General features: G+C 28.3%; 1 protein-coding gene across 11 annotated transcripts in view; it reads right to left on the bottom strand.

The window, feature by feature from the left end:
* kmr (kramer) overlaps positions 1-24,395 on the bottom strand; it is a 104,249-nt gene that overhangs the window by 58,769 nt on the left and 21,085 nt on the right. For 7 of the 11 annotated variants that reach the window (XR_004691223.1, XM_035096063.1, XM_035096065.1 and 4 more), the window contains exons 1-3: positions 20,736-21,070; positions 16,748-16,921; positions 546-594 (exon numbers count right to left, since the gene is read on the bottom strand). Coding sequence is in view for 10 of the 11 variants with exons in the window: in XM_035096063.1 (XP_034951954.1) it covers positions 546-594; positions 16,748-16,921; positions 20,736-20,767 (255 nt within the window). In the remaining variant the exon portion in view is untranslated. Of the gene's footprint in view, positions 1-545; positions 595-10,353; positions 10,456-16,747; positions 16,922-20,735; positions 21,071-24,395 lie in introns of those variants that run through there. The other 4 variants (XM_035096059.1, XM_035096060.1, XM_035096058.1 and 1 more) reach the window with 3 other exon arrangements.

Genomic DNA, 24,395 nt, shown 5'->3' with positions numbered 1-24,395 from the left:
TTTCGTCTACTTTTCGTATTTTATTTCTCTTATGTTAAAGCCTATTCTAAACTCCTTCGTCACATGAACAATTGCTGGATTTATCTGTCTTTCAAAGCTGATTTCAATTTTCTTGATGATAAAAATATTGGCGAATTGCCATTTTAAATATAAATCTTCAATAAATCAGATCTTAATGGAAACATAAATATTATTTGAAAAACTTTTTGATTTATTTTTATAAAAATATTTTTAGTTTACTTTTTTGTAAGAATAAATAATTCAAATTGAAAGTAAACTAAAGGATAAATATTTTTAAGATTTTTTAAATAATTTATTTTAAATAATTTTGGTAGGAAAGTGTAGTCAGTTTGCGTGATTTATATTAGTTTTGAACATCATCTAGACTATTTGCATGTTTACACAAATTCATTAGTTGCATTTTTTGCATGATTGATGAGAAATTGATAATTAGATTTCCTGCCTAAAAGTCTAGATTAAACTAGAAGTTTATTATATTACTTATAAGCAACTTTAAATAAATTATTGTACATTATTTATCTTACTTTTTTGTCGTCCATGGCAGATGTTGAACTGGTCACCGGCTGGTCGAGCCTGCAACACACAATCAAACAGTAAATTACTAAATAATAAAACAATATCAATGTTTATGAAATAAAAATATCCTAGATGCATTAGATAGGTAACTATAAAATCATTGAGTGTACTGTGATATCAGAGTAAAAGCATTGTAACACTGTTTTGCTCTTATTTTTGCTTTCATTTTGTTTTTATTCATTACATGTTGCAAATGTTTTTGTATTCTCTGACAGAAACTCGCTTATATTTTCATAAAAATCTTTTTAAAATAATTTTATATTATGTAGTACTATTTATTATTAGTATATTCTATGTATTAATTATTTTTTAATTGAAATAAACTCTGATGAACTTTATATTATCACCAAGAATTATTTTCGATTTAGGAGTATCATTTTATTAAAATATTTAACAGTATTTTTATTATTTAAACTGCATTGTGTTACTTTCAGAATAATTAAACATTTATATCTTCAGGAAAAATGAGAATAAATGTAAATATAAGTCAGTAATTAAAGCCAGATTAAACAGTGTATTAAATTTCATAACCATGTAAATATAGAGTGACTTTTAAATTTTAAAATAACTTAATAAAATGACAAGTTTTATCACTGATTGTTTTTGAGTGTGCTAATATTCACACGAGATTGGAGTATTTTAATAAAAAAACATTGCATATGAGTTTCCGGAAATATAAATTCTTGAACTCTTGTATACATAGGAAACCAATACATTTACAAACACGAAATAACAAATTGTGGGTGTACTTTGAAAGAGTTTAAATTTCGTCGAAAGCTCCAGTTGATTGTATGTTCCGAGGACGCACTCTCATCGTAAACTCATTTGAAAGTGTAGTAATTTCCTGAACGTGAATTTAAACACGTTTGTTCTAGGAGAAATTTTCACTTTGTTCGAAAAGAGAAGTAAAAAATGCAGTAAAAAAAAATAAATAAAATATAGAATTTGCGGAGATAATAATTATTATTTAAATAATAATTATGTACTAATATTCAGGACTTGGAGTAGTTTTATTTTTTCTGCTGAATGATAAAAATAAGTTGAATTAGTCTTTGAAGATAAAAGAGAGAAATGATTTATTAATTAAAATTTTAATTAAACTTTTTAAGCTATTGGTAAAATATTTTTTATATTAATAATGAGATTTAAATATTAGACGTTAATTATTGAATGATAAAGAAATTTTTTTACATCCTTTTAAAAGTGCAAGAGATTAATTTATTCATAAAACTATTAAAAATAAATCTTCAGTGCTTCTTAAATTACCAATCTAGATCACTAATTTTGGCTGTTTTAAATAGCTTACAAAGAATGACCTTTTGTTACAATTCCATATAATGTTGTTGAATATTACATTATTTTCCACTAAATTCAAACAGATGATCTATTTTATTATTTTCAACATCAAGAATAACATTCATCTAATATTAAATCAAATTTCATTTCTGAATAAAATATGAAATAATTTTCTTCATCCATTGCAACTAAATATGATTCTAAAATTTCACGGGTATAGAAAAGTTGGATCAAAAGTTGTAAATTATAACTTTCTCCTCACTGGTCTTTGAAAGCTCTGAACATTCAAACACATCCAAAACCCATAACAAGTTGTAAATTTATGTGAAGCCATTTAATTTACCAAAAAGGTCAGATAACAACGAGTCAAGTTGGTTGTTATAACCCTTTTTGAATGAGCAAGTGGAAGGTTGGAATTTTCGAACGATCATGTGTGGGTAAGTAAGTAGATACAAGCGTTTGTGGTGAGACTTAGCTTGGCCCCCACCATCTCTAAAGGGTTGTCGACTGACTCATGCTATATGTCCAAGTCCACAGTTGGACATTTTGAACACATTACACAGTTCCGTTTTAACATCGGTTAATGCTGCTCTAAAGGAACGGATTCAACAATGGGGACCGTACCGTGAAAATATCCGATAAGGTTTCACTGAGAGCTATAGACCATAGCATACGCCTGCAGGGACTGACAACGATCACTGAAATGCCAACTTCCGCCACTCCTCGGGCTTACTTCAACCCGTATCATTCACGAACGATAGGGTAAAATAGCAATGCACTTCCGGGAGCGTGGAAATGAACCTACCCCTTTGTCATCTGTTCAGATTTTATGCAAACTGACATACTATGTCTACCTATAGAGTATTTGCAAGTGAAGCTATAGAATTCGAGTACATAGATAGACATTTTGTACCCAGAAACTACTGCTTCTGATTGTGAGATTGCAAATGACTAGCTTCTGTTGAATTTAACTTTAACCATTTCACTATTGTTTTATTTTACAATTAATTGTACGAAAAAAATTTATCACTGTTGAATTTTAACTCTCAGAAAAGGTTGATTTAATTATCACTCTATTACATTTACTGAAGAGTTTTGGAATATTGTTTAATCAAGTGTTTTTAACATCACACGTACCTTTTGATGGTACTTTTATTGTTATCTTCATTACTTTAGGTCTATCAATCAAATTATAAGTGAATTAATTAAATTTTTTCATTTTTATAGCTAAAATTAAAAAACAAAGTCATAGCATAGACTTAACATTGATTTTTTTGTTTAAAAATAACTGAAGGTTTTTTTTTATTAAATTTTTTTGTTGATATTTATAACCATCTTTTTTATTTTTAAATTATCAATAATTTAATAAAAAATTTTGTGAACAATTAAAATTTAGATAATAGAAACTTTATAAATATGACCTTTTAATAAATTACTTGAGTAATTATTGAAAAAGTTTTTACTGATATTCAAGTTATATTTAGATTTAAAAAAAAAGTAACTTTCAATACTTTGCACTTTTTTATGAGGAAATAAATGAAAAATGAAGTTGGAGATGGAATTGATAATTAATTAATGAAGTCTGTAATTGTAGATTTATTTACAAAATATAATTAGTGACATATACTTGTGTGTAAAAAAAATGACTATCTACATCAAGTCAGAAGTGCATAAAGATATCAAATTAGTGAACACGATCTTGTTCATACAAACGACTTTTCCTCGTCTCTTAAGAGCAAACTGCTTGTCGTACGTAGCTGTCACAGAGTTAGCTCACGTAATTGCGATCTTATTTGGAATGAATAGTCGTAGGTTTATTCGAGAAACGAGTTCTTTGATGATTTGTATTTGTACTGCACTTTTACTTCAATATAAATTTGTAAAATAAATTTCAGTTTTGATAAACCTCTCCGTTAATTCTATTTTATTATTTATTTTTATCTCATTAACATGATCAACTCTACGATTTAGTTGTAACGCAAAGATTAATTAAGGATGTGATCAAGTTGTTATGAAATAAACCAGGATTAATTGTTATTTTAATTAGGGGATATCATTGAATGCAAGAGGATCATTGTAGCAACATTGTTGAATAACACAAATAATTAAATAATTAATATTCAACATTGCTTTGATCATAAAGGTATTAATAAACAATTTCATGATCAAATTTTCATTTATGATAAACTATTGTCTATTTTATTTGTCTATAAATATTATGGAAATGGTAGAGGATGATAAATATTTCTTTTTTTTTTTTAAAATAGACCTAGACCAGTTGAAGCTAGAGCATGATGGAACTCAGTCTAAATATCCATTGACAGACAGCTCTTGATAAATTAGCTTGTGCTGTCTATTAAATGATAACGAATTTCGTCTGATCCATCAGCAAAATAATACATTACATTTCTGTAATGGAGAAAAATTTTTATAACCAGATAAGAATTTTTTGTTTTTAATCTACAAATAAATATTATTTTAAGATTAAAAATCAAAATTGAACATTTGAAATAATTTATTAAGAATTTATATTTTTTATTATTTATAATATTGCTCCACTTTACTATAACATTATTTTCAATAACCCTTTGAGATTGAACTCGAAAAATTTTATACTGCTTGTAAATTTGTTCTTCATTCAAATGACTAATTTATTCGTTCTAAAGCAATATAACCACCGAATCCAGCTTACGAGCTATATAAATTTATGGCATAAAAAAGTTGCACGATCACGAGTTACCCCATTTTATTATACCTGTAATATAAAATATCAACGTATTGTCAATTTAATTTATAATAAGAGACATAATAGACAGACTGACGACCTGGAGATCCAATTATTAAAATTCTCAATGAAGATATTATTAAGGAATTTTGTGAATACTTTCAATTAGTCCAAAAATCAGTTTAAAAATATTACTTCAATATTAACTGTAGAAGATAAGTATAAGAGTAGCTGAAGATATGATAAAGGCAATTTCACAACAAAAAAAAACTTGTGTCAAATTTTAACCTGCTTATCATTTTATTTGCTTCTCTTACTCCAAGTATGAGACTCAATTTTGACCTAAATATGAAGTTGAAGCTGAGTCGAAATCAAACAAATTTTCGCTATGATCTCTACTTGGTTATGTAAAGATGAATTTAAAATTTTATTTTAGAATTTTTAGAGGAAAGAAAGTTCCATTGTTGACCCAATATTAATTGGATCAAGGTTAAATAATTTGGTCTAATATTAAGTCAGTAATGTGCCAATCTTACATCCTACTAGGAACATCAAAACTAAGCTTTAATTTGTCGGTGTTATTCAACATCAAAGAACAGAAGTCTAAATCACATCTTCTATTTCAACTTGGAATAAAATGGTCTTTGTGTTTGTAAGCAAATAATAAAAGTTGATTGAGCAAACAATGGAGATAAATCCTTAGTAGTAGTATTAATCAAAGGGGTTCATTGATGAATAATATTATTATAAAAAATGACTTACAAACATATAGAACATTTATGAGTAGACCAATTGAATTTTCAGAACATGAGATATCTTAATCAAAGTGATAGTACGGCTGAATGCAATTCAGTTGCACGGAAAGCCATTAATTATTGCGCTCGAATGAATACAAAGAGCGAAGAGGTTAGGTCGTGTAATGAAGGAGCAACGTCCGACTAGACGTATTATCGAAGAGGAATCCTAATGGCGGTCACACAAATCGACTCGTCATTAAAGCTTAGCAGCGCTTGGAAATGTTTCTCTGGAATGCGTATTTGCTTCTACACGTGCGCAAGCTATTATTCACAATTAGCTTTAATTAACGGGCTCAGTTCAAGTGATTGAGAAACTTGAGGATATTAAATCAATGCAGAAGAAGCTGGTGCAAACCCACGTATAGATTCTATTATTTAATTTAAAGCCTCATCAATTTTATATTGGGTTTCATTCCATTTTCAACATCACCCGAATCTGTCAATACATACACTGATGGTTCAACAATTACACTTTTTGATTATCATGAATAACATTAAAGTGAAAAGTTAATCATATTGATATAAAAGCCAGACGAAAGATGAAAGGCTGTGATGTCTGGAATATCAAACAAAGCAAGAAAGGTTTCAGAGTTCAATCATGACTAAATGTAAACGTTGTCGAAAGATTTTATAGTTAATTAATTAGTTAATCACTCACAAATGTTGGTGAAAAATTCTAGACTTTTTTTCTAGAAGTTTTTCATTTGATTCTATGAAATAAAGTTAGTTCATGTGTGCATAAATAATTATCATGAACATGATAACTTTCTCTTGCCATTAGAATTAAATGGAAAATGCTGTAAATGCTAGATCCCAATGCTATGATTGATGGGATCACCACTTTGTGCTATTAATTTTAGACTCAAGACTTATTGCTTTAGTTCTGATCTTTGTTTCTCCAAAGTAAGGAAAAGTAACTTCAAGTACATGATTACTGTGGTTAAACATTAAAAACCTTACTTAATATTTTCTTTTAAAATTCTAGCTTTATTTTTTTCCTTCATTTTGTTCGATCAAACACAGCTGGGGTAACTTCGACAGCTCAGAACGTGTCAGTGACACGTTTTTGTTCTCCCAGCAGAAATATTACGTAAGCCTTTATTTTTTCCACGATAACCACAGGGCAAGAGTTTCTGAAAGCACTTTTGAGGCAATATAAGGACGTTAGTATAAAACTGAAGAAAAAAAACTTGTAAATCTATTGTTATATACCTGTATTATGAAAGCATTGTGGATATACTATATTTTTATTTATGCGTCTATACACCCTGTATTTTGCACAATGTAGCTTTTACCACCAACACTACGCGAACGACGTTATGTCTTTCAGGTGCATTTCAGCCAACAGAAATATTATAAAAGGAAAAGAAAAATATGTTCGAACAATATTGGATTGAATTTACGAAAAATTCTTGGTTACATATTTTCTTGGATCAGGCATGGGAAATTCATATAAGATTCGAAAGCATGTGATGAAAGGAATTGATATTTTGGTTTAAGCATAAGTAATAATCATTTTTACAAAAGATATTGGTATGTAAGGTGCACTGCTTTACATGAGAAAAATATAAAAAATTATTTTTATTTTATCTTTTGACCTCAATAACGATATTGAACCGCAAAATTGTTTGAACTTTGTTGATTTATTTATTTTAAATTAATTGGCGAAGAAAAAAAATTTATTTCCATCCAATTTTTTGTGATTGGAAATTATTTAATAAATGTATTATTAAATATAATGAATATTAAAATTTATTCAATTATTTGGTGAGCTAGGTAATTATTAAATTTGAATTTAATGTTGATGGTAAAAATAAAACATTTATATCTGTAAATAAAATAAAGTCCCTCTTTCTATAAATAATAAATTAACTGGACATTCAATTGTGTAATGTAGGTTCATTATTATAATATTACAGTATTTTATTGATATGACCAATTAAATTTATTAATTTTATTAAATTTTACATCACAACGATGTTCTTTAATTTACTAATTATTAAAAAAAATCTTTTCAATTATAAATTAATTATAAAAGCATCTCTTTACCCTTCTATGTTTCATGGCAGTTAGTACTGATTTATTATTTATTTATTTTATTATTTTAGAGTATTTAAATTAAAAATATAATGATAACAATTGATTAATCTTGGGTGTCTTCAAGACATGAATTAATACGAGTTAACAACATCATGGTAATTCAGGCATACTATAACTCCTTTGAGTCAAAAAATATATTAAATGCATTAATATTAAACATAATTATTTATAATCCTTATTACTAGTTTTTTTTTTGTAATTTAATAAAGCTTTGAAATAGCCTCAAGACATTTTCAAGCATCAAGTATCTATGAAATATTAAAAACACCGTTAATAATTATCTTTCTAGCGACTTTTGGAGTTTAAAGCAATCAAGCCTTCTTCTAATCTTATCTAAATTTTCTTAAAAATAGTCTTCAATGACAGTATATTTTTTCCAACTGCGATATGAAAGAATCGATAGCAAACAAAGCCTTCAGAAGAATTTTAGCTTTTCTACCTTGATAGAAACATATATCACTTTTACCTAAATTTTTCTGTGGTCTGTTGCATGATTTTAGACAGTTCAATAAATAACAGGTATCAGTAGTAATCTCATGTTTTGGAAAAATACAAGAAAGATATATTTGATGCTAGTGGTGATATCTTTCGATAGCTGCTTATTTATCTTTCAAATCTCAATTCAATCAAATATAACAAAGTAATTAATTTGGAATTAGGATTTATCCTCATATAGTATATGATGAGCGATATATACCAATTATAATTCGGTGATTAAGGTGCACGTTCGGTTAAGTATGTATGCAGAATGCTAACAAATTTATGCTGCATCACAGATGAATACTACTATGGTAGCGATGCATCAACAGATTCCGGTGGATTAGAGCACCTAAAGCTACCAAATCTCCTTTTCCACGTTGAATCAGCAGAGAAAATAACATTGAAATTGCTGTAGTGAACTAATGGAATACTTCTGTTCGAAGTATTATACAATTCAACATTTATAATCAATTTAAAAATGCCATTAAAAAATCATCGATAAAATTTGACGAATGACGAATTATTGCAGTTACAAACTGCAACAAATATCATGCATGGATAATTTGAAATAACTTTAAAGCAGAACAAAAATTTTATTTTGAACTATCGAAAATTTAAACCTTGTTTATTTGCTTTTTATCCTCTGAGTTTAAAAATAAAAGCTAATTTTGATTCAATAACTGATCTTATCTTCAATAAAGAATACATCATCAATCAGTTGAAAAACTGTAACAAAAATTTCTCGATGTATTTCTTCTTTAATTGAATTGTTCGAAAGCATATCATGAATTTAATAAACAAATATTTGAGATAAAAAAGAAATTTTTTCTACCATAAAATAAAAAGATTTTCATTCTACATGACTTCTATTATTACATTTTTGCTTTTGTATCTCAATAAAAAAGCAACAATGTATGTATTCTGTAATATTCAAAAGCTTCAATCGAAAATTTCAACTCATCTTTCATTCTCTCTGAGAATCAATAAGTATTTTGTACTTCTATCAGATCTAAATTAATTTACAGATTTATCTTTGTCTAATTATTTTTCTTTATCATCACCAAAATTAATTCATTTCCAAATTGTCAATATTTTCTTCGTTGCATCTTGTTTTCATTTAATGAACAAAGTTCTATGGAATGTTGTCCAACATGAAAAGTTCATAGATGTCAGTTACAGATACTGAATTTTTTACTCCATAAGTGAAAAAAAATAAGAAAATAAATGATACCATGAGAGATCGATATTGTAACAGTATGAACGCGAGGTAAGCACTTTCTGTTGCTTATTATTCATTGGACGTAGCACGATAGTGACACAGAGTTGTATCACTCAACGTTAGTGTTGATGCTTGTATGTTGCAGATGCTGCTGCGGTTCGAAATACACGCGGGAATATCTTTCTCTCTCATTCTCTTCCGCCGATTCCTCTCATTCTACCAAATTAATGTTATAGCTCGATGGATGGTATATGCCCTACCCTCCACCACAAGTTGTCTGTTGAATATTATTATTTATTGGTCCCAGTAGACGTTGAATATGTCAGTAATGGAAGTTATTAGAGGTTAGAAATTTCTCCATATAGAAAAATATAAAACCGCTATTTTTTAGGATGATTGAGAGTCTATGTATATTACTTTAAAGTTTGTGAAATAAAACAGGAAAAAGTTAATGAAATAATGAATGTTTACTAAAAAAAAAGTTATTAATTAATCAAATGGCGATAATTTTTTTCTTATTTTTGTCGATTTATCGGAAGGTAATGAGTGATATGATTTGAAGTAAGAAAGAATAAGCTTCTAAATGAGCACTGGTTCATTAAAATCTAATCACTTTTGACGAAAATTCAACCATTTGAAAACTCCTTACTTTGATGAATTTTTGTTCAGTCATTTCTTGGATTTTTTACTCCATTTTTTACAGCTCTATGAAAAGTGATAAAAAAAATTCGATAATGAAGCTTTAAAATTGAGAATAGAGAGCTTTCAAGTGCTTTTGATTCATTAAAAATCCAACAATTTTTTAAATAGAATTACAACCATTTGAATACCATTAAAACATTTTTTTTAAAAATATTTTGATAATATCTTGATTTAAACTTTTGATTATTAATTAAAAGAATACAATTGTAATATTAATTGATGGATTCTAGAGGATAATAGACATGAATATTTTTATCTCATTGATTTTTCTGCTGAGATTGAATGTAAAGGAGATGGGGTTTCCATTAATAACTCAGTATTTAATTGAAAATCGATAAAGCAGGGATATTACTTCCTTCATTCTTTATTTATTACTTGCAAAAAAAATAATATATATTTATCTAACGTAATCAAGTTTGTTTTAAACTTTGTCTTACCATTCTAAGAAATTCCACAAGCAAGCAAACATGCTGAGTGTTGTCAATCTTCGTTTAACTTTTAAAAATCCAGTTTACATTTCAAATAAAACTTTTCTCCTTTATTTTTCAACTTATTAAGGTGATGTAATTTTTTTAGAGAAATTTTTCTCATATTTATACTATTTATTTGTTTATTATTCCCTTTAATTTTAATCTTCTTCATTTTTAATTTAAGTAATATTTATGTGAGTAATTAATTTATTAAATTTTATTACAGTTGAAGACAGAAATGATCCAGTCTGTATCACTAAACAGTTTCACACATCAACTATTAAATATGTCTACTCGATGTCAATATCAATTGGTTCAGAAAAATAGTCATAAAAATTGATAGTGTTTAAATAAATTACTGCGAATGTTAATTTTATTTATTTAATAAGTAAAAAAAATATTTGAATAATTTATTATCACACATTTATGTCATTATTATAAAGTTATGTTATCTTTCATCAATACAGACGTGTATGACAGTTGTTAAATTATTTGAACACAATAAAAAAATAAACACAACAATGTTCGCGTAACGAACAGCAAAAATATCAGGGAAATTTAAACTTTTCGAGGGTGAGTTTGTGAATAGTGCGAACGACCTCGACCCCAGTTGGAATTTTTGAAGAGGATATATTATACACGTGGCGGTATTGAAAGTCGATTCATCGACAGAACCACAGGTGCAAGAAACCCCGGACTAAAAATCACATATCGAAAAAAGTCTGAATTAGTTAATTTGTAAAATTCATAAAAAAGAACTTTTTAATCGTTGTATTTCTTTTTAACATTTAAATTTATGGTAAACTTTATACAACACTTTTCAATTAAAAATTTAACTGTTAATCAGTCAATCCACTTGTTTATTTATCTTTAATATAATAATTAGCACTGCTTCAAGAAGTTTGTTAAAAATTTTAGCAAAAAAATGGAGCCAATTTTATAATGATAAAATAGTGGGTGTTTTCATGAAAATATCACGCACTGAATGATTGTAGGATTTCCATAGGATTTTTAAAAATAAAATATCTAAAAAAAGCACCACATTCGCATGCTAGAGGGTCGTTGTAAGCCAGTAGTTTGGCTAGCCCGGAGCACGACGAAGGCACGACTGTCTCGCGGTTCGCAAACCCCCTCATGCACCCTCTTGCGCGTCGACGATCTCTCTGTCTAATTCACCAACTCTCTCTTGCTTTTACTAGTAAAATTGTCTCGCCTCCCTCTCTAGCGATGTCTGCAGAGCAAGAGGGATAGAATCTACCCCTTCTACTGGCAAAAGTACGAGCGCCTACCGCGCATCATCCCCTTGTGTACTCCCCACCACATCAAACCAACTTTATTTCTCTTCTTCTCGATACTTCCTGATTTCTCTTTCAAATTTTTTATCCATATTTCGTTGATTTTTTACTTCATCACGAGATCTCTTAAGAGGTCTCTTCTTTTTCTTTGAACTTAAATGGCTCTTACGTTTCTGAATCAAATTTCGTTTTGCTTTCAAAGTGATGTGAAGATTTTTTTTGTAAAAATGACGAAACAGGTTTTAAGAAAGGCTTTTTTTTTTGGAATAAATTTAATAAATTTGAGTTCACATGAATTTTTGAACTCATGACAAAGGAATTTTGAAAAAATTTGAAGGAATTACATTTATTTTGTTGATTTTTGCTTTCAATTTGTAATTTTTTTTAAAATTAATAAAATTTTACATTGAAAAGAATGTGTATTTCTGTAAATTTTGAATAGTGACACATTTTTCTCTGATATTTTGTTCTCATTTTACGAGCCATTCAAAGTTAGCTGTGCAATTTCGTTTTTAAAAAGGATATTTAAGCTTCCGGTACACTTTTCTCTCAGACTGTGAGACATGAAAACTTTTTTTCTGGTATTAAAATTTTCGACAAGACTTATTTAATATCCTCTCTTAACAAAGTTTACATTTTTCTCTTATTGTTATTTAATTCTTACATTGTTGAAAAAAATGAACTTTTTTTTTGAAAACATCTCTATCTGGAATTTTGAAGTGAATAATCATAAAATACATAGAGTCACATAATTCCTATTTTAAAGTAGCGTATTGGAAGATTAAAAAAGGATATTTTTAAAAAATTTATGATGTAAAAAATTCAGCAAAGACTAAAAAAAATTCATGACTTAAAATTTAAATTTAAAAAAACAGGAATAATTTTTCGAATTAAATATTTTAATTATTTCGAAGATCTATCAGATGCAAAATAGATCAATTATAATCTCACAATTATTTGTAATTGACCATGAAAAAAATAAAATATTTTTTATTATAAAATAAATTACAAAGGTTAATTAAAATACCATTTAAATCAATATTACTAAGCTGTACTTTAAAAAATTGTATCAACACTTTATTTTCTTATGCATGAAATTATTCCAAAGGTTAATCGTTGACAAGAAAAATTCCAATCTCCTTTTTTTTTATAAATAAAAATACCAGAATGCAAATTAATTGCAATAAATATCGATTAAGTAAGGCACGCCTTTAAAAGACATTCTTTTTAATTATATTTCCAATAAAAGACTAATTGTCTTTTGAATAATAAATTTTTTTTAACCTCTAATAAATATTAAAAAATTTATTGAATGTTTAAAAAATTGTTCAACATATTTATCATTAAGCTCTAAATATCTTCAACATAACTCTTCCTTTTTCTACATCACTTTTCTTCTAATAGAAAAATATCTAAAACCGCCAAAAAAAAAAAACGATGAAATATGAAGATAACCCCTTACAAATTGGTAAGCTTCCAAGTGGGTAACAGAGTCCTTGCATTTTTCTGACCTAAAAGTTGATGTACGATGCTATAATAATTTTCAAAGTAACACTTGATCGTTTTAGTTTCCCCAGGGCTGTTTTTTCGTCCATAAAATATTTAAAAATCTCTGCAGAATAATCTAGTTCATGGTCAATGGTCGCATTGCTCAATTTCGCAAGTTTTATAGGAGCACTTTGGTTATCAGTTATTAGATATCGGGTAAGATAGATGCAACCAAAAGCGGTTCCTATAGTCCGGAACTATCCTCTTCCACTTGGATGACTTCACTCCTCTCCTCCAACCCTCTTTATCTGTTTCAAAATTATTCCTGCTCCACAGATATCGATAATGGCTTAATTATGAGGATACCAACTCCTACACCTGCACTCTAAGAGAGAATGTGTTGGATAATTGCATTTGCGGATTCGAAGGAGTGGTTGGTGGTCGATGGTTAGCCCACGTAAACCCTCATTTGTCTATTGATTATTATCGTCTTTAATAATAATATTTATCTAATGTATTCTCATGGATAAATTATTTTCCACAAAATCATTTGATGAAGAATAATTATTTTTTTTAGAAAATAATCCGATTAAATGGATGTATTATTGTTTGTATTTTTCAATTGAAAATATCTTCACGTTTTTAATTTATCATAACCTCGAGGCTACTTACTCACAGTTTTGAAAAAAAATTTCTAAAATGTAGCTTCGAATTAAAATGAAAAATTAAACTTCATATTTAATAAATTTACTGTTGGAACAAAAGAACCGTATGTGAGACGAGGTATTTTTTTGTGTCGGAACAAAATTAGGTATTTCTACTTGGAGAAGATTTTAGTGAATTAAATGATCCAAAAACTGTGTTAATTTGTTGAAATTTAAATAAATATTTTAACGTGAAAATTTTTTTGGCATTTTTTAGAAGTAAATTGTATTTTTTAATAACAATAGTTATGAAATATTTTTACATAAGAAAATCAGTTTCATTCATTTCCCTCTGATTTTTTCAGAGTATTCACATGAAAGACTTTCTTTGAAGTATTGACGAATTTTATGGCAATAAAGATTCCATGTAAATGCAATAGTTTATATCACGTTTTACTTTAAAACTTCAACTCAATTTTTCTGCAAGCTTTATTTTTAAAATTGATATTTATATAGGGAGGAAATTTTATAGGAATTTTTGCTAGTCAATTTATAGTAAAATTTACTAGTAAAAAAATTAAAAGTTACTAGGTATTTTTCAAGTAAAAATTGCCAAAAAAATATTCAGAAGTCGTATTTTTATTGGTAAATAATATCGATAATTACTAAGGTTTTTAGTTATTTTAAAAAAAACCTAGTAATTTTTAATTTTTATTGCTAGTAAATTTCCTCGTAAATTGACTGGTTAAAAATACTATAAAATTCTTTCGGTGTAACAATTCAAAAATTAATCTATTACTTTTGTCCAATCTGAGCTTATTGGATTCGTAATTTAATTAGAATATATATAGCTCTAAAAATACACTCAGAAAAATATCACATATTTTATCCACAAAGAAAATAATACATCATCTGCATAAATCATGTTTTACATAGATTACACGATCAAATGAGATTCCAGAGAGTAATGTGGACAGAGGGATATTTTCTTTTTCACTTTGATGTCAAAAAATAGAGATAAAATCCTTGACCAGGGATACGTGGCCGATCAATGATACTTTTTCAGGGTTAAGAGCATCGAGGATAATTCGAGAGCGATACAAAGGACGTAGAACAGATCTAGAAATGGAGGAAAAGGTGATAGGGTAGACCAGGATGGGTGAGGAGATCCACCCTTGCGGAAGTAACGCTCTACGAATACGATGTATGGCCATGGCTTAAGTTATTTATAGTCCCAAGACAGTCTTTCTTCCTCCACGTTTTTCCCTTCTTGTCTAGAGTGCCAGCCATCTAGAACCATCTCTAGGATTCCTTGAAACCGTCGCAAACTCTGAAAGGAAAAATAGAAGGTGCTTTCTCTTCACACTCTCCTATTTTTTTTTTGTTTCGTTATAAGGGTTTTTATTTTTTCTTTGTTTTTCGATTTACTGCACTCTTTCGTCTAAAACTTTGCTTTTCACCTCGAGGTGCTTTTCAGCAAAAAATATCTTGCAGTAGACTTAGTCTTCACGAGAGTTATGATAGGTCGACGTAAAGTTAACCCACTAGGGATTTGCTTAAGTAGCAAAAAGTAGGTTCCAAGTTTAATGATTGATTTGTGATAATAGGAAACACGACAGTTCAATCAATAGACTCCTTTCATTATTTTTAATGAGAGAATTTAAGTTGTTTTGTAGTTAGAATCAATACTATTCTGTAATAGAGGTGAAAAAAATTTTTTAATTATCTAGAAAATTTCCCTGATATTTTCTCAATAAAAAACTGATCATTCAAAATAAATTCTAATTTTCATTTATTCCAAAGAATTATGTTGAATATTTTTAAAGTTAAAAGTATTTTATGAGTCATACTTAAAAATGCTGATTTCTTTGTCCTTTTACAACAAGATGACATTTCTTTTCAGATCTTAAAATTTTTTAAATTCTCATTATTCTAGGATTCGTAGAAAGACTAGTGTCTCGAAAAATAAAAGATGAATCATAAATAAATTTAAAATAACAATTAATTATTCATAAAAAAAATAATATAAGTTTATCGAATATTTTTACCAAGTCTTTAAAAATATAAAGTTCTATCAGAAACTACTATGTCTATAATCCGTAAGGAAATCGATTCACAATATTTCAGATGCAGATAAAATCTTAAAACCATCCCCAGTTATTTAATATCCACCGTCATGTCCGTTGTTTAAAAAATCATTGGCGATGAAATTGACAGGGTAAATTTTGATCTAATTGTGCAAATATATTCACTTAATAAGTCATTCAAAATCTCTGACGTGAGAATGCAATTTACACGAGGGTTTCAAATTTTGCCGAAGGAAATAGAGAGAGGGAGAGTTCAAGGGGCGGAGCGCACAACGTAAGTAAAGTTAACGTGGCGCCGTTCTATGGATAAGGGATGGGAAGTAATGGAATGAGGAAACTTGATGGTACGATAGGTCGTCGAATGAAGTTATGGTACGTACACAATGTACGCGAGTACGTTTTACCACCTAGTTTATCCTTTCTTTTACTCATGGTGACTCAAGTATAAATCAACAAGAATGTACGACCGGGTTCTCCTCAGACTAGTTGCTAGTAACCAAAGTGTTTATGGCTCGAGAAATCCCATCTCTTTCGTACGGTTTCTTTGTGGTAACATGAATTCCATCGTTTTTACCAAGTCTAGTGTCCAAACAAGAATATCAAATTTGTGGGAAACCACAAGTCACATCAATATTAAAATTAATTAAAATTCATCAACGACCTAATAAATATCTTCCAGTTGATCTTTCATAAATTAAAAACGACATGACAAACAAGTGGAATATTTTGTATTGATATAAATAAATAATTCATGGCATTTGCGGTTAATTTATTATAAATAAATGTTAATGCCTCATACTCGATGCTAGTAAATGCAGAGATCTGTATAATAGAAAGGTAATCTTACCTCGAATGCAAAGCACAGCCATGTGATAGAGGGTAAGTAGTCCTAGGTGGTGTACAACGTGAGGGCAGTGTTCGATCATGACTATGGCCTTGACTCAAAGGGTAGCTGTTGCTGCAATGCCTCAGTGGACTACACAATGTCCCCAGATGATGGCAATGTGCCGGTGAATGCTCACTGAAACAACATCATCAGATACATTCGATAAAATTTCTCGCCAGTTGCAGATGTCTATTTTAGCTATTTCTTGCGAATACCTCCGATGGTAAAACAGAACTCTCTACCCTTGGTAAATAGGGGTGAAAAGCCGTTATAAACCGACATAGATAACAGTAGGATTGAGACTGATTTCAAACAATCCTATTAGGGGAACAGGGGGCTAGTAGTAACAGCTTCATTACTCAGCAGGTTTTGAATATTTTGTTTCCAATTTACACTTAATCTGTTTCTCATAACAAGGCCTATGTCATCAACATAGCCGGTGGAACGTGGGAAAGTGAAGTAAGTGGTTGTACACAGGCGCAATATTTTTGCCAGGTAATATAAAAAAAAATTAAATTCGTAAAATTTGATTACTGCAATGTCTTTTTGAAATGAGCTTGTAATAAATACATTACAAGTAATATTGCTCATATCGATTTATAATAAATGTCTAAAAACCATACAAATATTTTGTTTTATAACTTTATTACTAATTGCACAAAAAGTTATTTAAAGAAGCATTTATTATCACTTTAAGCCCAATTATCATCCTAATTAATCCCTGAATAGTTCTCATTTAAATTCATTCATGTTTTATATTTTTTTAATGCATTGAAAAAAAAAGAATTTTTGTTTCAATTAATTATTGTTGCTTAATTGTATCAATTAATTGTTATAATAATAATAATGATGCTTTTAAAAGTATCAAACTAATTACTCCATATCATGATTTTATCACTAAACGATGTCCTGGGAAAATATTCACGACGTACATAATGATTTGAAAATCTTTCCCTCTGCAGATATATTATTTATGTATATGTATGTACATATACATTGTATCAACGAATGGACAAACGGATAAATGAATAAATGGATAAATAGACGGATGGATGGATATGTACATAAGTATTGTATGTGTGTGTGTGTGTGTGTTTGTATGTAAAATATGTATGTCAGGTGCTCTACGAAGTACGGTCTTATCAGAGTAGAGTAATCACAATTATAGTGAGCGAGATTACACCTTTAAACAAGTAGATAAATCGTCCCTCTTATGTCGTCCTCATCCGGTAAATATTATCTCTTAACGTTGACTTTTTGTAGTATTCAGTTTATACTTGCTTGAAAATAGAATAATAAAAGAAATAAATCAGATATCAAGCATTTTCCCATCATGTTTTCCCTTGGATTTATAATTATCGGATGTTATTAACTATTCGCCATTCGATATCTATTTTTGAGAATGATGTCACTTCCACTATATATTCTTTTATTTTCATGACTTCTTCACTATGATAATAATTAACTCTATTGATGCACACTTTATTTTTATACATAACCCTTCAATCAAATTCTTTTTAAAGTGAACTACTTTTTTTTGTCCTTAATGGAGTATTCATTTTCTCTTCCTATCAATGTCTGTAAGTATAAAAAATAAATTAGATGTCAAAGACAGTCTTCTGTGAATTATTACTTCTTCAGATCACTAATTATAAGATGCAATTATTTCTTCGTTCATTCCTAAAAGGATTTTCCCGTAAATTTTCTTTTCATTCCGCCCTTGAGAACAAGTGATTACAGATATTATGTCACCAAAAAAAATCTTATGATCATGATAACTGTAGACTAGAGTATTGGATTCATTAGAATGCTAAATTTATCATTACAATGAATGATTTAATGAGTCTGCCAAAGTCATGAGTCCAGTTCAATTGTCAATAAATAATTAGTACATAAATTTTATAGATTGTCATTAATAATGTTAAATATTTAATAATATTGAACATTAAAATATTGAAAAAAAAAAAACTATAATCATTACCCAATATTAGTTTATAAAATTTTCATTTCCTGCGGAAATCTTTCTCCATGTATTTAACGGTGACGAGAAAAAAATAAATCAAACATTAGAGACACATGAATATATTAATAAATACGAATTTTTTCTTTGTCCACAATCGGATGTTATTACACTCTAACTTTTATTTTAAAGTAATTTGTGATTCAGGGCGTTCCTGTGACGCCTCACCTGCTTATAATTATATATTCCACGATAGCAAGGAAGAACTTATTTGACTTCCGGTATAAAAAGTAACAGCTGTGTTTCTTTGTACATTTGACATACACAAAAATGAGGGAATATTTAAAAACTGCATTAATAAGAATAACCTAGAAATAATCTTAACGAGATGTTTTGGTTGTGCATAAATAATATTTCGTACACCAAAAGCATTGTTCCAAACTGGAGATAAACGAGGCGTACATAGATTTGTATATACGAACTAGGAGTTTCCGGTCTCATGACCTTCCCGAAACAAAGTGTGATTTTCAGACGTTTTCAACAATTCTCTGTTTTCCGTTATATTACACTTGTAGACAAAGATTGTTTCAGAAATACACGAAAATTGTGTTCAAGCAAATTAACAATGTTGTGAATGAATAAATTCTTGTTGGTTTTTTGAAATAAAAATTGCAGTACAATTGAAGAAATTTAATTGGAAATAATAACAATCAATTTTTCAATTTATTTAGGATGTGTTTTGCTTTCAATTATTTTTCTCGTTATTTCTATTATGATACAAATAATAACTGCGAAAAAATATGTATCTGAAAATGAATTATTACAGGACTATGCTGTTTTCTATAATCCTGTACTAATTCACTTGCTAAATTGACCTGTTTATTAATTAATGAAGTATTTATTAAAGTTGAAATGAGTATTTTAATTTATATTTAATACCATTACGTTGAAAAAAGGAAAACAATGTTCAGTAGTAATTCAAAAATATTTTGTCTTAATAATTGAAGATTTAATAATTCTTTACTGCCAAAAATATAAATTATAGTAAAAAATTAATTTTTCTACGAATATCGTGTCATTGAATTTAATATAAAATCGACATAGAAAATTAATCCATTGGAAATTTAAGCTTGTTAATCATTTATTATGAGGGAAATCAGCTTCATTTAAAATATCGAAAATCACTTTATATATTGTTATTAAAACCTTCAGATTAAATACCACACAATAATTTATCTTTCGACGATGGAGAGATTATTGATGAGAAAGCTGGATTAAATTTCACAATCAGCTTTTCTATATTTGAGAACAGTAATGATTTCAAAAGTAAATCAAACAAAATTGGAAAATCAACAAAGACTATTGTGTGTCAAAAATTGCTATTTATGAAATCTTGATTCGTATAGTGATATAAAAATAAAAATTCCTCAGAAAAACACGAGACGAGTTACAATAGCTTTCGAGGATAGTCAGGGTCATCACAAGAGTCTGTAGTGCGTGACGATAATTTAAATAAACTTGGATGAGTCAAATTACACATATGATAATAGCGTCATCATCATTTGTATCATCGTTTTCTTTCTCTCTCTCTCTTTCTTCATCTTACTTTTATTTACATGTCGTAATTCTGCACTGAGTTTCTTCATGTGTTTTTATATAACCCCAAGTAAATGTTGATTTTTTTCCAACACATAAAAAATGATATGTAATTTAACATTAAGCTATCAAGCATAAAGTCAACAAGCTTAAGGCTATTGGCATTAGAAAACAGATGTCATAGTCGCAGAATCACGGGTTGCTTCGAAGAGCCGGCAACCGGACGGGTGATAAGATACGGCCAAGACTTAAAGTGAGGTCTTATACTGTGAGAAATATTTGCTCATTCATAACCGTCGACATTTTATATATCTTAGATAATGTAGGAGTGAAATGAAGGCGAGAAAAAGCCTTCTTTTGTTCAGACTTGGGGAAGAAAAAATTTGATTTTACCTCGAACAATTGTTTGTTTTAAAGCTGACCATTTTATGTTATGTAAGGAAATAATAATTAATTATTTATAAAAATAATAACTCGAAGGCACTTAAATCACTTCACATCAAACACTAACAATAGATAATTACTTATTGGTAACTTTCACTTTCACATATTATTAAGATAAAAAATAAAATTAGCAGTAACTAATATATATATTTATTGGAGCACACAAACAGTAATTGAATGAGTAAAAAAACATGCTTTCGCGTGATATGAATGGGAAACTTGTTTAATGAAAGAATACATACAAGAATGAACGATGAGGTAGTGACTATGTCTAGCCAGCTGCGCGTTTCCGGAGCGACTGACGAGCAAGCATGCTTCATGTACTCGTCACTCCCACCCTCCTGCTCTTTGCAACGCTTTTTCATCCCTCCCGATCTAACTGCTCACACACCTGAAAAACCCTTTCTCCTCCGTTCATCCGTGTTCGATGTCACATACTTCAATAGTCTTCGCGTGTTTATATATTCAACATTACTGATTTTTATTGTTGTAAAATTACATTCTTATTTCTATTTTGTTATTTTGTGAACTTAGTCGAGTGGATAATTATTTCCGAGCAATAAGGAAATGAAAATAAAAGTGATAAGCTTTGAAGTAAACGTTTGATCTGAGTTGCTAATAAACAATTAACTTTTTTTTGTAAATAATATCTCTGCATTTTTCATATAATTGCAAAGGATAAGGGTCTTTTAATTATAAAGAAATTCATTGATTAATGGTTATGTTAAAAAAATGTTAGATTTTTAATTATGGATTGTTTTAATTATAATTTGCAAATTAAATATTTTCAAGGTGTGTTAAAAAAACTCATATGAATTGTGTTTAATATTGCAATTGTTTATATATATATTTTTAATATTAAACACTAAATGCGTATGATTTTAATTCACATAGATTTGTATAGTAGTGTAATAATCTTGTAGAGTAATTGAGATAGATCAATTACTAATAACGATGTAATTTAAATTATTTCGTATATTTATTTAACTGACTCTAATATATTTTGATAAACTTTAATGAATGAGCTTTTAAGAGTAAATTAGTGTATTAAATAATTATTCACTTGAAATAAATAGTATTAAAGTGAATTGAATTAAATAAAATATATTTGTTCACAAGCTAATTTATCTGAAATTAAATATTTTATTAATATGTTGGTATATTAAAGCATATTGAATTTACTATTTTCTTTTATTTTTTTATCATTTAATTAAATTCAATTTTTTATTGGTAAAAAGTGAATATCAAATTAAAAAAAAAAATCAACCCAATCAGAACTATTTTGAAACGTGCATTTATTAATCTCTAAATAAATATTTTCTAGAGTTATTAATAAAATTAATTAGTCGTCAACAAAGTTTAAAAACTCTAATCCAAATAAATTCATCTCTCAGTACATGATTAAACTTAAAAACTCCAAAAAACAAAAAGTTAAACTAAAATTTTCAACCATCTAAATTTTATAAAACAACCTTTCAGTCATAAACAACCAAACTCAAGCTAACATTCTCGAATGTTTCCAACCGATTTTTCGCAGAGACATTTTCTATTAGTGGTGAAGCAGTTGAAAGCACATAGCCATAGATAGAATATTGCACTTGACCTGAAGACTTGATATTCAACGCACAGGTTTATTATTTTTTGACGTTCAAGTACCTTTGTTCATGGCTTACCTGTCGCTTGCCCTTTTGTATACTCCAGGGAACCTACGAAACGGGAAATGCGATACCTGGCTGAATGAAGGTACAAGGTAGGCGTGTTGGTTGGCAGGTAAATGTACCACAAGAGAACACGGTCCATGGTTCGAAAGGCAGAGAGCCATAGTTCATAAGCGTAGACTTTGTATGATAACGATGGAGAAAATAAACTTGTGAGAATTTCAATTGCTTCAATGTCATTTAGATTTCATCCATATGATCGTTATTATCATAATAGGGAGGAATTAATTTTACGAGTCACTGCAGGTCAATTGGCTCCTTTGCATTGTAAATTAAAATAACCGAGTATTTTTTCTTCAATCCACAAAATGTATACTTTTGTTATTATATAAGGTTCGATTCGATATTATTCTTGGAAACATGGAGAAATAATAACAATGAACATCAATACTTGTGCATGTGTGTTATATAAAGTGGGGATGAATATAGAAATCCATATATGTATTCCTTTTGCCTTTGCTTTGATATAAGTTTTTGAGTAAGCTTCTTTAGATCAACTGAACAGAAAAACAGACAACCAAAATGCGTGGAAAACCTTTTCAAAGCTATTGTACTCTTTTTTCATATATTGCTTCGTCTCATTCATCTTTTGATGATCATTTCAAAATGAAGACCGAGACTATGCTTGTGTATATATATTCAACTCTACTTCCCAACTTTTCTCTTACTGATATACCATTGAGGATCACGTTTTTACGTTCATTAAAAATCTGTATATGTAGCAAGAAAAAAAATGTGAATATATAACTGATTTTAAATAAAAGTAATTACTATGACATTAATGTGTGAGGTATGTTCAACATAATTATTATACTTATTTATGAATCTTCTTTTATTATTATTCTGTATGTAAGATTAAATTGAAATGGAAAAACTGCAGTTATTTTAATGAAATTTTTAAATGAGTGTTAGAAATATTAATGAATAGAATCTGTTTTAATAAAATATATAAAGAACAGATATAGCAGAAGTTTTCGACATTTTTTAAAACTAATTTTAAATTTCGAGGGTCGTTTAGTTGGATGAGAAGTTAATTTAGACGTCGGTAAAGCATTTGTTTTGTCGGAAAAATTTCTCTAGTTTGAAAGAATGAAGGGTACGATAATTATTCTGTTATTAATGATACTACTAACAATTCTTAATTATTTATTTAACGATAATTAATCTTTTGGAACAGCAATAAATTGTTTAAAAAAAAATCGTTGTTTAAGTATTTTATTTCAAATAATCTCCTAAAAATAATTTTTTCATTATTTCCTTACCAAAAATTCATTCAAATAAATTTTCTGGATCTAAATTTAAGTCAATCACTGCTTCAATCCCTTTTTATTTTTGAATTAAATGTCGGAATATCCAACAAAATAACTCCTTAAAAAAACTCTGTTTCTTTTTTAATTAAAAAAAGATTGTCATCACAAAAAAAATGATTCACCAATTGACTCTAGAAATTGCACATTGTAAAATTTTTCACAGATTCAAAAGAGATTCCAACATCTATCTACGAAGTAAATGGAAAAATGAAGAATTAAAAAGAAAAAAAAAGAACCATGCAACACCAACCAACACAAATTAATTTTCCCAGCAATCGAAATTTGAATAAAACTTTAAAAATTTCTTGATAAAAAATATTCCATTCCAGAAGTTGTTGATAATTTTCCACGACAATTTAATAATCAATCTCATCTTTCCTAACTTGATAACAATAATAAACTTTTAATTTTTCACCGAAAACTTTTTATATTAGGCAACCGATTATAGTCGTCGAGCTCTTAACTTTTATGTTATATCAATAATCCTTTTCTCATTAAAGTTTCATTGGTAAAGTTAGTTGAACTATTACGTACGACTTTTTGCAGCTTTATCAATTAAGAATATTGAGATAAAACGACAA

This window comes from Chelonus insularis, unplaced genomic scaffold (assembly GCF_013357705.1).
Source record: "Chelonus insularis isolate UGA/USDA-ARS -01 unplaced genomic scaffold, ASM1335770v1 contig_139_pilon, whole genome shotgun sequence".
Lineage (NCBI taxonomy): Eukaryota > Metazoa > Arthropoda > Insecta > Hymenoptera > Braconidae > Chelonus > Chelonus insularis.
This window is presented reverse-complemented; position numbering and strand designations above follow the sequence as displayed.